The sequence below is a fragment of the Schistocerca gregaria genome, chromosome 2 (assembly GCF_023897955.1).
Source record: "Schistocerca gregaria isolate iqSchGreg1 chromosome 2, iqSchGreg1.2, whole genome shotgun sequence".
NCBI lineage: Eukaryota > Metazoa > Arthropoda > Insecta > Orthoptera > Acrididae > Schistocerca > Schistocerca gregaria.
Genome location: NC_064921.1, coordinates 884086218 through 884100850, shown reverse-complemented (window position 1 = coordinate 884100850; position 14633 = coordinate 884086218). Strand labels below are relative to the sequence as shown.

Below are 14633 nucleotides of genomic sequence, written 5' to 3'. Positions count from 1 at the left end.
GCTACATAAGCCACAAAATTAAGAAACTGGTTGTCATTTCAAAAAGTCAATTCAGATGTAATAAATGTAAATGAATCTAAAAATTCTGGTATTTGCATCCTATTATTTAGCACCATTCACTACCAAAAAGGTTTTTCAGTGTTGAGACAATGAACTGGAGATGCTATTGAGAAGGCGGAGCTTGAACCAGGTTAATACAATCACAACTGGACCTTTAAAAGATTTTCTTATCTTTTTTGCATCAATAGATGCTGCACATTATTACCTACTGTACTGACAAAATTATTACATTTTAAATGTTGCTTAGTCTGATGTAGCAGTTACAGTTAAAGCCTTAGACTTATATTCAGGAGAGGTCTCCAATCCACTCTAAGACTTCCACTCTGGTTTTCTGTTTTACCTCAACCACCTAAAGTAACTGCTAAGGTGGTGCATACGGAAAGGCCACAGCCAGTTTCCAGTGCATTACTTGTCCTATCTGAACTTATACTATATCTCCAATGATTATTTCTTAGGTAGGATGATTTATTAAAGCCCATAAATCTTATATTGTGTTTCCACAAAGATATGGGGTTGGTAAATGTTAATTATCTAGTAAAACATTTTACATAAAGATAGGGCACTATTAACAAGGAAAACAATGTTTAATTGAAAGTACCATTTATCTTAAGGAGCTATTGAATGAAAATATGAAGAGTATATACATAAGCTCTCCGTGATAGCAATTTGTGCTGCAGGTGGTGGATGAGTCATTCATATTGTAACAAAAAGTATAGTATATAACGTAGATTACAAGAATAAAATGTTTGATACACACACACACACACACACACACACACACACACACACACAGAGAGAGAGAGAGAGAGAGAGAGAGATAGAGAGAGAGAAAGAGCCAAAGAAACTGGTACAACTTCCTAATATTGTGTAGGGCCCCCGTGAGCACACAGGAGCACAGGAGTGCCTCAACATGACATGACATGAACTTGACTAATGTCTGAAGTAATGGTGGAGGGTATTGACACAATGAATCCTGCAGGACTGTCCATAAATCTGTAAGAGTATGAGTGAATGGAGATCTCTTCTGAGCAGCACGTTGCAAGGCACCCAAGATATGCTCAATAATGTCCATGTCAGGGGAGTTTGGTGGCCCGCTGAATTGTTTAAACTCAGAAGAGTGTTCCTGGAGTCACTCTGTAGAAGTTTGGGATGTGTAGGGTGTTACATTGTCCTGCTGGAATTGCCCAAGTCCGTCGGAATGCACTATGGACATGAATGCGTGTAGGTGATCAGACAGGATGCTTATGTATGTGTCAGAATTACATCTAGATGTATCAAGGGTCCCATATGACTCCAACTACACATGCACCAAACCATTACAGAGTCTTCACCAGCTTGCACAGTCCCCTGCTGACATGCAGGGTCCATGGATTCATGAGATCGTCTTGATACCCAGAAATGTCCAGCCATCTGATACAATTTGAAACGAGACTCATCTGACCAGTCAACATGTTTTCAGTCATTAACAATCCAACGTCAGTGTTGGCAGGCACAGGCGAGGTGTAAAGCTTTGTGACGTGCATGACTGGGCCTTATAGTCTGAAAGCCCATATCGATGATGTTTCATTGAGTGGTTTACACGCTGACACTTACTGATGGCCCAGCATTGAAATCTGCAGCATTTTGTGGAAGGATTGCACTTCTGTCATGTTGAATGATTATCTTACAGTCATTGTTGGTCCCATTCTTGCAGGATCATTTTCCAGCCACAGTGATGTCAGACATTTGATGTTTTACAAGATTCCTGATACTCATTGTACGCTCGTGAAATGGTCGTATGGGAAAATCCCCACTTCATCACTTCCTCAGAGATGCTGTGTCCCTTCGCTTGTGTGCTGACTATAACAGCATGTTCAAATTTACTTAAATCTTGATAACCTGCCATTGTAGCAGCAATGACCGATCTACCAACTGGGACAGACACTTGTTGTCTTATATAGGCTTTGCTGACTACAGTGACATATTCTGCCTGTTTGCATATCTCTATATTTGAATACACATGGCTATACCAGTTTTATTGGTGCTTCAGTGTAAAACAAATAAAGGTGTGTGTTTTAGACACATTTGAAGAAAAAACTGCTGAATATTTAAACTTTTGGCCAGAAGACCTTCTTCTGAATTGGAAAACAGACACACATTCACACAAGCGTACACACACACACACACACACACACACACACACACACACACACACACACACACACGACTACTGTCTCTGGCCACTGAGGCCCGTCACACTGTAACAGTAGAGGTAGAGGATGTGTAATCATGCTTGTGAGAGCATTCAAGGTTGTGGTGGGGACAGCACAGGCCTGTTAGGTGCAGTTGAATGGTTTGAGAGGAAGGGGGGCATTGTTTCAGCCTGCAGTGTGGCCTCAGTGGCCAGAAACAATGGTCATGTTTGTGGGAGTTGTGCTTGTGTGAATGTGAGTGTGTTTTCTAATTGGAAGGAGGTCCCATGGCTGAAGCCTTAAATGTTTAGCAGTCTTTTCATTTTTGTTGTGGCTGACTGTGACTTAGTATCACCTCTATATGGGGAGTAGCAATCTGTCCTTTTCATAGTATTGTTGTTCTTTCATCCTGGATTTTGCATTGTATAAATAAATGTGTGAAACTGACATTGTAGTTTATACATCCACATATTCACTCACTGAGTGGAAACACTGATACTGTAAAATGGCTGTATTAATTGTTTAAAGGGTTTTATGTCCTGAATAGCTTTTATTTTCGTGAGGAATTAATCAAAAAGTGTCGGTCCTATGTGGAATGGATCCTTCTCATATGTTCTGGTATTTTACGGAAAAGTTTTTTTAGTCTAGTTTTATGGTAATAGATATCACAGTCTGCAAACTTTTGACTTTATCTGTTGTATTTGTTGTGAAAAATAAAATAATTTCTCTTACGTAAATGCATGGTCGTGGAAATTTGTTAAATGCTGTGAATGCAGGTTTTCACAATTACCGAATTCCTTTATTATTCTAATGGTCTTCTTTTGATTTTTAAATGTGCTGAGTGCTGCCAGAGAATTTCTCCAGAATGTTACTCCATAGTTGTGACTGAATGTAAACACAGTAAACACTTGTAACAGTTTCTGTAAAGGTGAACGGATTTAGGGCTTTCATAAAATAACACCCTTAACTTAATTTATCATCAACATACTCATTATGTTTAAACCATTTCAATTTGTCCTCCAGTTAAAATCCAAGGAATTTTTTTACATGTCTGCTTTGTACTTGACTGTCCTTAAGGAATGTGGGTTCTTACTTGTTGGGTGTGAAAAATCTATTGTGACAGTCTCACTGTTATTTATAGTTAACTGAGTATGATCTCCCCAAGAGCTGATGTGCTTTGTGGCACTATTTACAAACTGCTGCTGTTTCTTCCTGTTCTCACCTTTTAGTAGACTTGTCATGTCATCAGCAAATAAGACAGTTTTATATGCATCCACATTTTACCCCAATTGTTAATATCTGTATAGAGTAGGAAGGAAGAGCTCCCATAGCAGAACCTTGGGGCACTCCATGTCTAATAGTACCCATGTTTCATAGTAGTTCTGTAGCTGCTTTCCACATTTGTCACTGTACCTTAGTGAGATCACTTGTTTATAACTGTCCAGGAATAATTTGACCCACATGTTTGAAAGGCCCCATGTGCCATGGCATTCAATGCAGGTTTTTGTGATTGACCATGTCAAATATTCTTGACTAATCTACAAATATCCCTGTTGTTAATTGTTTGTTATCTGCCAGATTTATTATATCACTAAGGCATTGCCACCAGTGCTGATTTTGCACTTCTGAGTCAATACTGAGATTGTAATGCTCACTGGCATTTTGGATATGTTAATTCATGCCTTATGGGGGCTAGCTGTCACAAAACTGCCTTTTCTTTTTCTGTAGGCACAACAATTTCATGGCTACTGGACTCTAGACTTTCCGTATTTACTCAGATTAATTATTCTAATAGCTGCATGTTCAAGGTAAAAAAGGATCGACAACAGCAAAATGAATATTACAGAGTCACCTGATGACTCTTTGTGTCTGCTGGCCTCAGAGCCATAAAGTTGGCCACAACAAACTTCCACCCAAGGTAATATGCCATGATCTGGGCCACATTCACTCTCGATAGCCTCCGTCTTCTGCTCTCTGCTGCACACTCGGTCATAGGGGCTCACTGTGAAGTAAAATTTGTGTGTTAAAACAACTACTCCAGATTCATCTTAGCTCTGATCACAATTCACAAGACAAAAACACTAAAAGCCAATGCTCGGCTTCATGAAAGAAGTTGAGACTACATATACAAGAAGAACAAGAAATATACACTACTGGCAATTAACAATTCTACTCCACGAAGATGACATGCTACAGAAGTGAAATTTAACCACAGGAAGAACACACTGTGATATGCAAATGATTAGCTTTTCAGAGCATTCACACAAGGTTGGCACCGGTGGCGACACCTACAACACGCTGACATGAGGAAAGTTTCCAACTGATTTCTCATACACAAACAGCAGTTAACCGGCGTTGCCTGGTGAAATGTTGTTGTGATACCTCATGTGAGGAGGAGACATATGTACCATCACGTTTCCGACTTTGATAAAGGTCGGAGTGTAGCCTATCGCAATTGTAGTTTATCGTATCGCAACATTGCTGCTCGCATTGGTCAAGATCCAATGACTGTTAGCAGAATATGGAGTCAGTGAGTTCAGGAAGGTAACACACAATGCCGTGCTGGATCCCAATGGACTCGTATCACTAGCAGTCGAGATGACACCCATCTCATCCGCATGGCCATAATGGATCGTGCAGCTACGTCTCGATCCCTGAGTCAACAGATGGGGACATTTGCAAGACGACAACCATCTGCATGAACACTTTGACAATGTTTGCAGCAGCATGGACTATCAGCTTGCAGACCATGGCTGTGGTTACCCTTGACACTGCATCACAGACAGGAGCACCTGCGATGGTGTACTCAACGATGAACCTGAGTCTACGAATGGCAAAACGTCTTTTTTTTGGATGAATCCAGGTTCTGTTTACAGCATCATGATGGTCACATCCGTGTTTGGCGACATCGCGGTGAACGATCATTGGAAGCGTGTATTCATCATCACCATACTGGTGTATCACCCGGCATGATGGTATGGGGTGCCATCAGTTACACATTTCGGTCACCTTCCGTTCATATGGACTGCACTTTGAACAGTGGACGTTACATTTCAGATGTGTTACGACATGTGGCTCTACCCTTCATTGGATCAATGTGAAACCCTACGTTCCAGCAGGATAATGCACGACCACATGTTGCAGGTCCTGTACGGGCCTTTCTGGATACAGAAAATGTTCCACTGCTGCCCTGGCCAGCACATTCTCCCAATCTCTCACCAATTGAAAGTGTCTGGTCAATGGTGGCTGAGCGACTGGCTCATCACAATACGCCAGTCACTACTCTTGATGAACTGTGGTATCGTGTCAAAGCTGCATGGGCAGCTGTACCTGTACACGCCATCCAAGCTCTGTTTGACTCAATGCCCAGTCATATAAAGGCTGTTATTACAGCCAGAGGTGGTTGTTCTGGGTACTGATTTCTCAGGATCTATGCACCCAAATTGCTTCAAAATGTAATCACATGTCAGTTCTAGTATATTTGTCCAATGAATACCCGTTTATCATCTGCATTTCTTCTTGGCATAGCAATTTTAATGGCCAGTAATGTAGAAAAGTAACTATTAATATCACTTGGTGAATTTATCTTTTATGGCTTCATCAATGAGCTACAACAGTTTTGTAATAAATCAATCAACATTAATGTAACAAATCAAAGAAAAGTCTATTGTATGAAGTTGCAATATACAGGGTTCTAGGCAGTCATAAAGTTCAATTTCTTGAGAGCTTTACAGCACTGTTTCTAGCGAGATGACATGAGCTAGTTTCCTACCTGTTTCATTGTTGTCCCCCGTAGATGACAAATAAATGCAGAAGTTTGATGGTTCAAAATCTTTACTGAATGTTACATTCCCAGCTTTTTAATAAAAAAAACACAGCATCAAGCTTTCACCTCTGGCCACTTTCTCCTTTCTGCTCTCAAGTCTCTTCGATCACTCCTGCCCACACCAAGAAACATTTTCATTGAGTGGTTTCGAAGTGCTTATTTACATAATACTTTTAAAGCCTTGTGTGACTCAGAATATCATAGGAAATAAGTATATACCTGCTATATTTAAAATAGAATGTAACACTCTTATTTAGTAATACTTTGACAGTTTATGAGTTTGTAAGATAACATAAAGTGGTGCTGTTTGAATCTGCCTCTCAAGATTTCCACCAATGCCAATCTTCTTGTCTGATCTTCGGGACGCTTGCTGTTCTAGTCTCTGTTTGTTACACATAAGATGTGAACAGATCAATGTTTGTACCTTGAATGCAGTATTGCACCAGTTTAGATAATTCAAAGAAAAAATATCATTCTAGTGTATCAGAATCTTAATTAAAAAAGGACAGTGCCTTTACTGATTGACCCACCTTGTACATGAATGATAACCTTACACAATACAAGATACCTTCAACAATTTTTCATATTTGAGAGTGTCCCCTTCCAAAAATATTGACTTACTCTGTGATACTTCAATTATACATGTACTGTGAACATTTTATTTATAAATTATTATGAAAAACAAAAATCTGATATTGATTAAACCCAAAAAATAAACAAACAAGCTACAAACAAATCACCCCTCTTAATTTGGAGTGACTCAGACAACACTTAATACTACTCTTAATTCAGGGAAGGAAAAAAAGAAATTATTCCTCTTAATTTGGAGTGACTCAAACAAATTTTAACACTGCTCCTTTTAGTTTGGAGAAAAATAAGCACAAAATATGAAACTCGCTAGATTCATCAGTTTTTATCATAACCTGTTAATACTGTTGAAATGTATCACAGTGGGTGTGATCATCCCCAGTTCTCTCACTCTTCTCTTTCTTGCTAAGTCAATTCCCTAACATCATATCATGGTGAGTGATTGTATTCAGTCACTGTCACTTCCTAAAAGCATCGTATCATCACAGTGAGAAAATTACCTCCACAATCAATGCCCTTTCAAACCACAACATATCCTTTCACCAAATTACAGTCTTCACTGTCAACTGATTGCTGGAACATTTAAACCAATCTTTATCCCCAGTCATAAGAAATGAACATTAATTCTTATGTGAGATAAAAATATGAAGTGCATATTTGGCGTTACCAAAGACTGGGATTAAAAGTGAAATAACATGAAGACTTATTTGTTTTATGGTTCAAAAGACTGTATTAGATATGTCGGGTAGTCCTCAGCTTACCATTCTGTTGTTTGACTTTCGCGACTGCTGGAAGATTCATTTTTTACTTTTTAGTATAATTATTCAGTGTCTGCTATGGATAAGATGAAGAAGGCAAATTATTCCCTGTTTCTTGCTGTGGATTAAGTGATGTAGAAACTGGAACTACTTCAGGTTCTATTGACAACATTGATATTCTTTGTACACAGACATTAATAAATAAACCAGCAAAAGGGAATATGAGACCACAAAAAAAAAAAAAAAAAAAAAAAAAAAAAAAAAAAAAAAAAAAAAAAAAAAAAAAAAACCTAATTGTTTTGCTTGCAGTACTCCTCTTTTGTCTTTCAACCTTTCAGCAGTTGGACATTGCACTTTTTAATTTCCCTCTCTGTTGTATCTCGATTTTCAGAGCTCGAGGCAATTTGTCATAAGTTTCTTCTGTTATTTTGCAGTTTATTAAGTGTCTGTAGGTGCAAAAGGACTATAAATTCATTTATTAAGTTTTCATTAAATATAATTACTTTTAGTCTTAAAAAAAGGGTTGGTGTTTTCTTAGTTAAATGTATGTGTTACAGACAAAACTGAAAAAGCTTGATGCAAAAGTAGCTGCTAATGAACTACTGCTTAATCCATTGCCTGGAGTGTTGGGATTTCTATCTGTAAATGAGAAACTTCAAGACCTTGGGTCTGTTCCTGCTGAATTCGCTGCAGGACAACAGTTTTCATCATGGACTGCTTCTGTGGCAGGTACTATTACTTACCACAAATATTTATCTCTATACATAATTTCAAGTAGTCAACAATATAAGTATATTAACTGTGTTATGATGCTGAAAAGGCCAGTAGAATGAAATGGGAAGAATGTGCCAAACTGAACTTGAAAAGAAAGATTTTATACATTTATTTGGTTTTGGAAGTTTCTGAAATTAATAAAAGTTTTTGATTAGAAATTTTTGATTGACACTGTCTTAATTTCTGTTGGTGTCACACTACATTTCTTTCTTATGCCATATTCAATATGGAATTATTCCTTTGGTGTGAATCTCCAGGAGCTAAATGTATTTTCAGATAGCAGAAGAAAGCAATCAAATGTACATTAGGATTGATACCACAGAGTCCTGCAGAAACTACTTTCAGTTCTTGGTATAACAGCATGTATTAGCCATACCTATATACATGTTTAATATATGGTCCATGTTACACATCGCTAGATCAAGCCCCATTCCTGTAAACTGTCTAATGTGAGTGCGTTCTATTGGGAAACAGCATAACCTATTTGGAAAAATCAAGTATTTTCGTCTTAGCAATGTTGCCATGAAATATCGGAAAAGACCAAGTGCTGCTTCACCTATGTTTGGTTTTCAATTTTGCATTACAAATCCACAAGTGTTGTAACAGCAGACCAAGCACCACTTACCAGTCTCTGGTCTAATGATGGCAACTGGAACATGTGGCTATACTGGTTCAGAACACCTTCTTTCATTGGTCTGTGAGTTGTGCAGTGTTTACGGACCTTATACTAAGTTGTGTGTTGCACATTGTGAATGTTATGATAACCAGGTTCAATAATGGATGCTTTCGCAATAAGAACACAATGTATTATTGAAAGTGTAATGAGGATGTCAAATGTAACTGATGCTTTAAATGTATGAAAACATAAATTTCTTTGTGAGAGTCTCCTCAAAACTACTCCAAAAATACTTAAACAAAATGTCAAAAATCTTATGAATTCCTTTCTTTAGGGAGAAAAAAATAACCATAACAATGATTTCATCTAAAGTGTAGCAGCGTGTAAGGAAACCGATGATGGGGCTGTAACTTGTAATGAGGGTGAGAACTGCAGAAGTGGCAGTAACCATGTTGACAGTGATGAATAGCAAACAAATGTAAATGAAGAAATCCCACTGCAGAAAGTTTGTGCTAATGATATACAAAACAACATTCCTGAACTAGAAATCAGAAAGGGGACAGATGCATAAGTAGGAAACAATGTTGCTTCCAAAACATGGGCTATTTTAATCAAACAAAAGTCTTCAAAGAAGCAAAAGAGCTCTGCCCCTGCAAATGTTTGGAAAATGTAGGAAAGAATTTGACAAATTTTATAGTGGCGAATCTCTTAATGCCCAGCATGCACTGATTTGCTCAATGGTTTTAGAGTTTGAAACTAAACAGAAAAGAGTGAAAATGTCAAACAAAAGAAAGTTTAATAGTTTGTACACTGTCAATGATATGAATGTCATGAAAGTAAGTTGTAAAAAGAATGCTTTCGTTATCCACGGAGTCAAAAAGAAAATCTTTAAGCATTTTTATGAAAAGAGACTTTTTCCAGAAGACTGCAATTGAAAGTAGCCTTTAGAAAAAGGAAAAAAAGAAGACGTTCTTCCTACCCAATGAAATTGGCTGAACACTTAATTCCTCTGTGACCAAGGGGAAAACCCATTCTAAAGAAAACCTTGAAGAAGACTTGAAGTCCTTTCTGTTGGTTGTCCTGAAAGACGCAAGACAAATATGATGGTCTTTTCAAAGTGATACTAATGTGAAAGACGACATCGAAGCTGACTTTGAAATAGAATGCGAATAATGACAACTAATTGTAATTTTTGCTTTTTATAACTTTTAGTATCTTTAATTTTATTGAGTTTATACAGGAAGCCCCATTGTGATGTACAGTTCTTAACATTTATTTCCATTTTGATTGTAAGAAATGCTATCTTTGACTTTTGGAGACATTCCATGATCTGTCTTTAATGTTACTTCCATTTTTGCAGTTGTTTTAGGTTTCATAAGAATCAATAAAAGTTCATCTATGTTACAATATTAACAGTTATGTCACCTTCAGCACAATTTTCAACAATATTTAGCTTACCAAATGTAATTTGCTATTAATTTAAGCTTTTCAGACTATGAAAGGCATGTGGTTTATTAATGCTTTATTGTCATAATAGCACTAATGCACTCTTCAGTTATGCATAATGAGATCAAAGGATTTTTAAGTATTTTAGTATACTGATGCATAACGAAAGCTCACAAGTAGCAATTAAGCATTAGTTAGCTAATGACCACTTTTTTGCTTAGAATTTAATTATTTGGGGCTCCCCTATTAAGTGAAACAATAACAATAAATTGAAAAATATATATATAGCAAGGAGAACTTCCACACGACAGCAGAGTGAGGACATACACACATTAACTGTCAACTATACTCAATAGCACTGAAACCAGAGCAATTGAGGCTTCTGAAGTACAGCAAAGAGGTGTAGTGCATTTCCTTACTGCAGAAAGATTACAGGGAATAGAAATTCATCAAAGAATGGCACAAATGTGTGTAGAGCATCTAATGTTCCTTGCAATTACAATGTTCAATCCACTTTCTGGCCAATGGCTGCCATAATTAATCTTCAATAATGAGGACATGCAATGGATATGCAGAGCTCTTTGTACACTTGTACCAGTCCTTGAATGAATTTCCATTACCTGCACTCCTTCTGCTGTCAGGAAATGCACTGCACCCCTTTTCTCTTCTTTTGAAGCTTTCGTTTCTCTGTTTGCAGCATGACTGAGATCAGTGGGCAGCCAGTACATACAGGAGGTCACTCTGTTGTCACATAGGTGTGTGCCCATGCCCCCCTAGCCGCAATTTCGGAGCCTTAGCACTCTTATATGTAGTGCACATTCTTCTATAGGCTATGGTGCTATGATCCCTTCAGTGATTGTTATTTTACATGTTCTGGCTCATTTGTTCCTATTTGAAAGGCCCTAATATTTGCTGTTGACATCTTAGTCCTGAAACTGGCCTTGATGTACCCCTTCATCACAATGCTGATAAGAATTATTAAAAATCAAGTGAGAGTCACCACAGTTTTTCACAAGTGACTTGCAGTATCATATTAACTTTTAGCCCAGCTTGTTTTTTGTTGATGGAGTCTGAGAACATATGCAGTTAATCCTGAAAATAGAGACACAGCAAACACTGGTGATCACACATCCCAGCAACCAGCAGGTAGTGATAATGACTATAAGGCTGGTGTGACATACCTGAGTTCTAGCAATTCAAGTTTCATTAAAGTTCATGCAAGTGTAAAGCTCCTGAAAGACATAGCCCTTCTCCAGATGGGCCATTCTATTGTGATCTCACCACAGTAAGCACTTTGAGGCATTGGCAAACCTCGAAGTTTTTATTTTTTCACCTTAAACTTTAATTCCTTCTCCAGATTTTTCTTTGATTTCAGTTACTGTTTGCTCAAAGTAGATATAGAATAACATCTGGAATAGGCTACAACCCAGTCTCACTCCCTTCTCAATGACTGCTCTCCTTTCATGCCTGCCAACTCTTATAACTACAGTCTGCTTCTGTACAAATATATCCTTTTGTTCCTTATATTTTATCCCTGGTACATTCAAACTTTTAAACAGTTTAGTCAAGTCAACATGTCAAAATTTTTCTCTAAATCTACAAATACTATAGATGTCGATTTACCCTTCTTCAAACTATCTCCTAAGATAAGGCACAGATTTAGTAGTGCCTTGTGTGTTCCTATATTTCTCTGGAACCCAAACTGATCTACACCAAGATAAGCTTCTACCAGTTTTCCCATTCTTGTCAGTGTTTTGCAAAATACGACTTATTAAACAGATAGCTTGATAATATTCACACATGTCAACACTTGGCTTCTTGGGTATTGTAATTATGATATTTTTCTTGAAGTCTGAGAACATTTCCCTAATTTGATATACGTATCTTACACACAAAGTAGAATAGTTTTTTCATGTCTCTCTCTCCCAAGAATATCAGTAATTCTGTGGGGATGCTGTCTACTCCAGCCTTATTTTCAAGTAGGTGTTTTTTATTTAGGCTCTGTCAAATTCTTCTTGCAGTGTGGTACCTCCCATCTTGCATTCACCTACGTCCCCTTTTCTTTCTATAATATTGCCCTCATGTTTGTTTCCCCAGTGCAGTCCTTTTATAAATACCTTACACCTTTCCCTTATGCGCTTAGTACTGGCTTGCCATCTGAGCTCCCGCATTCGTATGTCTACTTCTCTTCCTTCTCCAAAGACCTCTTTAATTAACCTATAGGTAACATTTATCTTTCCCATAGTTACACATGTTGCTGCATCCTTACATTTCTTGTCTTACCAGCCATTTATAATGACTTTGTTGTCACTAGAAGATTAAACTATAATCTTCCTTTTTTCATTCCATGTTGTACTTCTGGTCAGTCTCATTTTTTAGATGTTTGTATTCTCTTCTGCCTGCTCCATTTGCTGTAATTTTATATTATTTTCTTGTCAATTAGATTCAGTATCTTTTTTATTATACAAGGATTTCTATGGGCTCTTTTGCCTGTTCGATCCTTTGCTGCCTTCTTTGCTTCATCTCTCAAAACTACCCACTTATCTTCTGTTGTATTCCTTTCCCATTCCAGGCAGATGTTGCCTAATGCTCCTTGTGAAACAATCAACAATTTCTGGTTCCTTCAATTTATCCATTTCCTATCTCCTGAAATACATGCTTTTTTGCAATTTCAACTGTTTTAATCTGCTATTCATAATCAATAAATTATGGGCACAGTATACATTTGTCCCTGGTAATTTGTTAGAGAGTAAAATTTGGTTTCAAAATCTCTGTCTTACCATTAAGTAAACAACTTGAAACATTCCAGTGTTACCAGATCTCTTACATGTATACAGTGTTCTTTCTTGATTCTTAAACTAAGCGTTAGTGATTATTAAATTATGTCCTGTGCAAAATTTTACCAGGCAGCCTCCTCTTTCATTCCTTTCTCCAATCCATGTTCTCCTACCTTCCTTTTCCAATTATCAAATTCCAGCCACCCATCAAATAAGATTTTCATTTCCCTTATTTATATAAATAATTTCATTTTCTCATCATGCATTCTTTCAATCTCTTCATCACCTGTGGAAGTAGTTGGCATATAAAAGTTGGCATATAAACATATTACTGTGGTGGCTGCTTGCTTCATGTCCATCTAGGCTATAATAATGCAAAATGACATTGGTATTGGCTTACCCACAGTCTATTTTCTTCTTCATTATTAGACCTACTCATGCATTACTCCCTGTTCTGACTGAATGAGAAGACCTGTTCTTCCTGATTTCCACTCTATTTAACTTCAGCCTAGTCATTGCCCTTTTAAAATCCTCTAACTACATACCCAAATAAGGGATCTGACATTCTTTGATATGGCCAATAGAACATCAGTTTTCTTTTTCATGATGATGATATCCACTCAGGTAGTCCCTGCTCGGATATCCAATGGCAAACTGGTTTACCCCCAGAATATCTTAACCAAGAGGATGCCATCATCATCAAACTACACAGTAGAGCTGCATACCTGCTAGGGCGGCATAAAGGCTGCAGTTTTCCCTTGCTCTCACCAGTTTGAAGTACCTGCACAGCAAGGACATATTAGCTAATGTTACAAGGCCAGATTAGTCAATCATTCAGACTATGCCCTTGCAACTATTGAAGATGTTGCTGCCCCTTTTCAGGATTTATGGGTTAGTCTACCCTCTCCACATATACCCTTCTGTAACTGTCATCTACAGAGTTGTAGCATGCAAACCACTCAACCTCGACAAGGTCCATGGTTCATGGGAAGAGGTGGGTGGAGAGGGGGGGGGGGGGGGGGGGCGTGGATGGAAAATGCTATAGTTTCAAGAAACAGAGATCATGACCTAGACAGCTTAACACTAGGGTTCCACAATAAAGAAGTAATGTAATGTTGGATTTGCAATTAAAACTTTAACGGTGGACACAATGTGGAGTAGGCACTGGAAACTGAAAGGCAAGTATGTTGGCCTTAAACATTGGCAGCACATGTTGAAAGTTTGTCAGAGGCAGTGGTACCCATCTCACCATTTCTACTGTATGACTGGTCTGATATTGGATGCAACATTGTATTCCCAGTCTGTACCTATTCATAGAGGGCACAATTATGTCTCAGCTATCAGTATTCACCACTGTTGATGATAACGATGGAAGTCACTGATGGCGTACAATTGATAACCAAGTTGACTTCGCTTTGTAACCTAGAAGATTTATGTGAAGATTCTTGGACTAAGACTTTCTTGAAATGAATGTCGCATTAGGATAGTGAAATAATGTCTTTCATGCTTCAGTTCCATTAACTGATGGACTCAAAGTGAAGCATAATGTAGTTGGCCTAAGTTGTGTATACAAACATATTATTAACAGACACATTTTGTTGTAAACTTACTGCATTT

The 14633-nt window shown here is 37.7% G+C and overlaps 1 protein-coding gene across 5 annotated transcripts in view; it reads left to right on the top strand.

The window, feature by feature from the left end:
• Nucleotides 1–14633, top strand: part of LOC126335308 (uncharacterized) — a 328273-nt gene that overhangs the window by 265559 nt on the left and 48081 nt on the right. For all 5 annotated transcript variants that reach the window (XM_049998445.1, XM_049998442.1, XM_049998443.1 and 2 more), the window contains one exon: nucleotides 7961–8132. In XM_049998445.1, the coding sequence (XP_049854402.1) occupies nucleotides 7961–8132 (172 nt within the window). The remainder of the gene's footprint in view (nucleotides 1–7960; nucleotides 8133–14633) is intronic.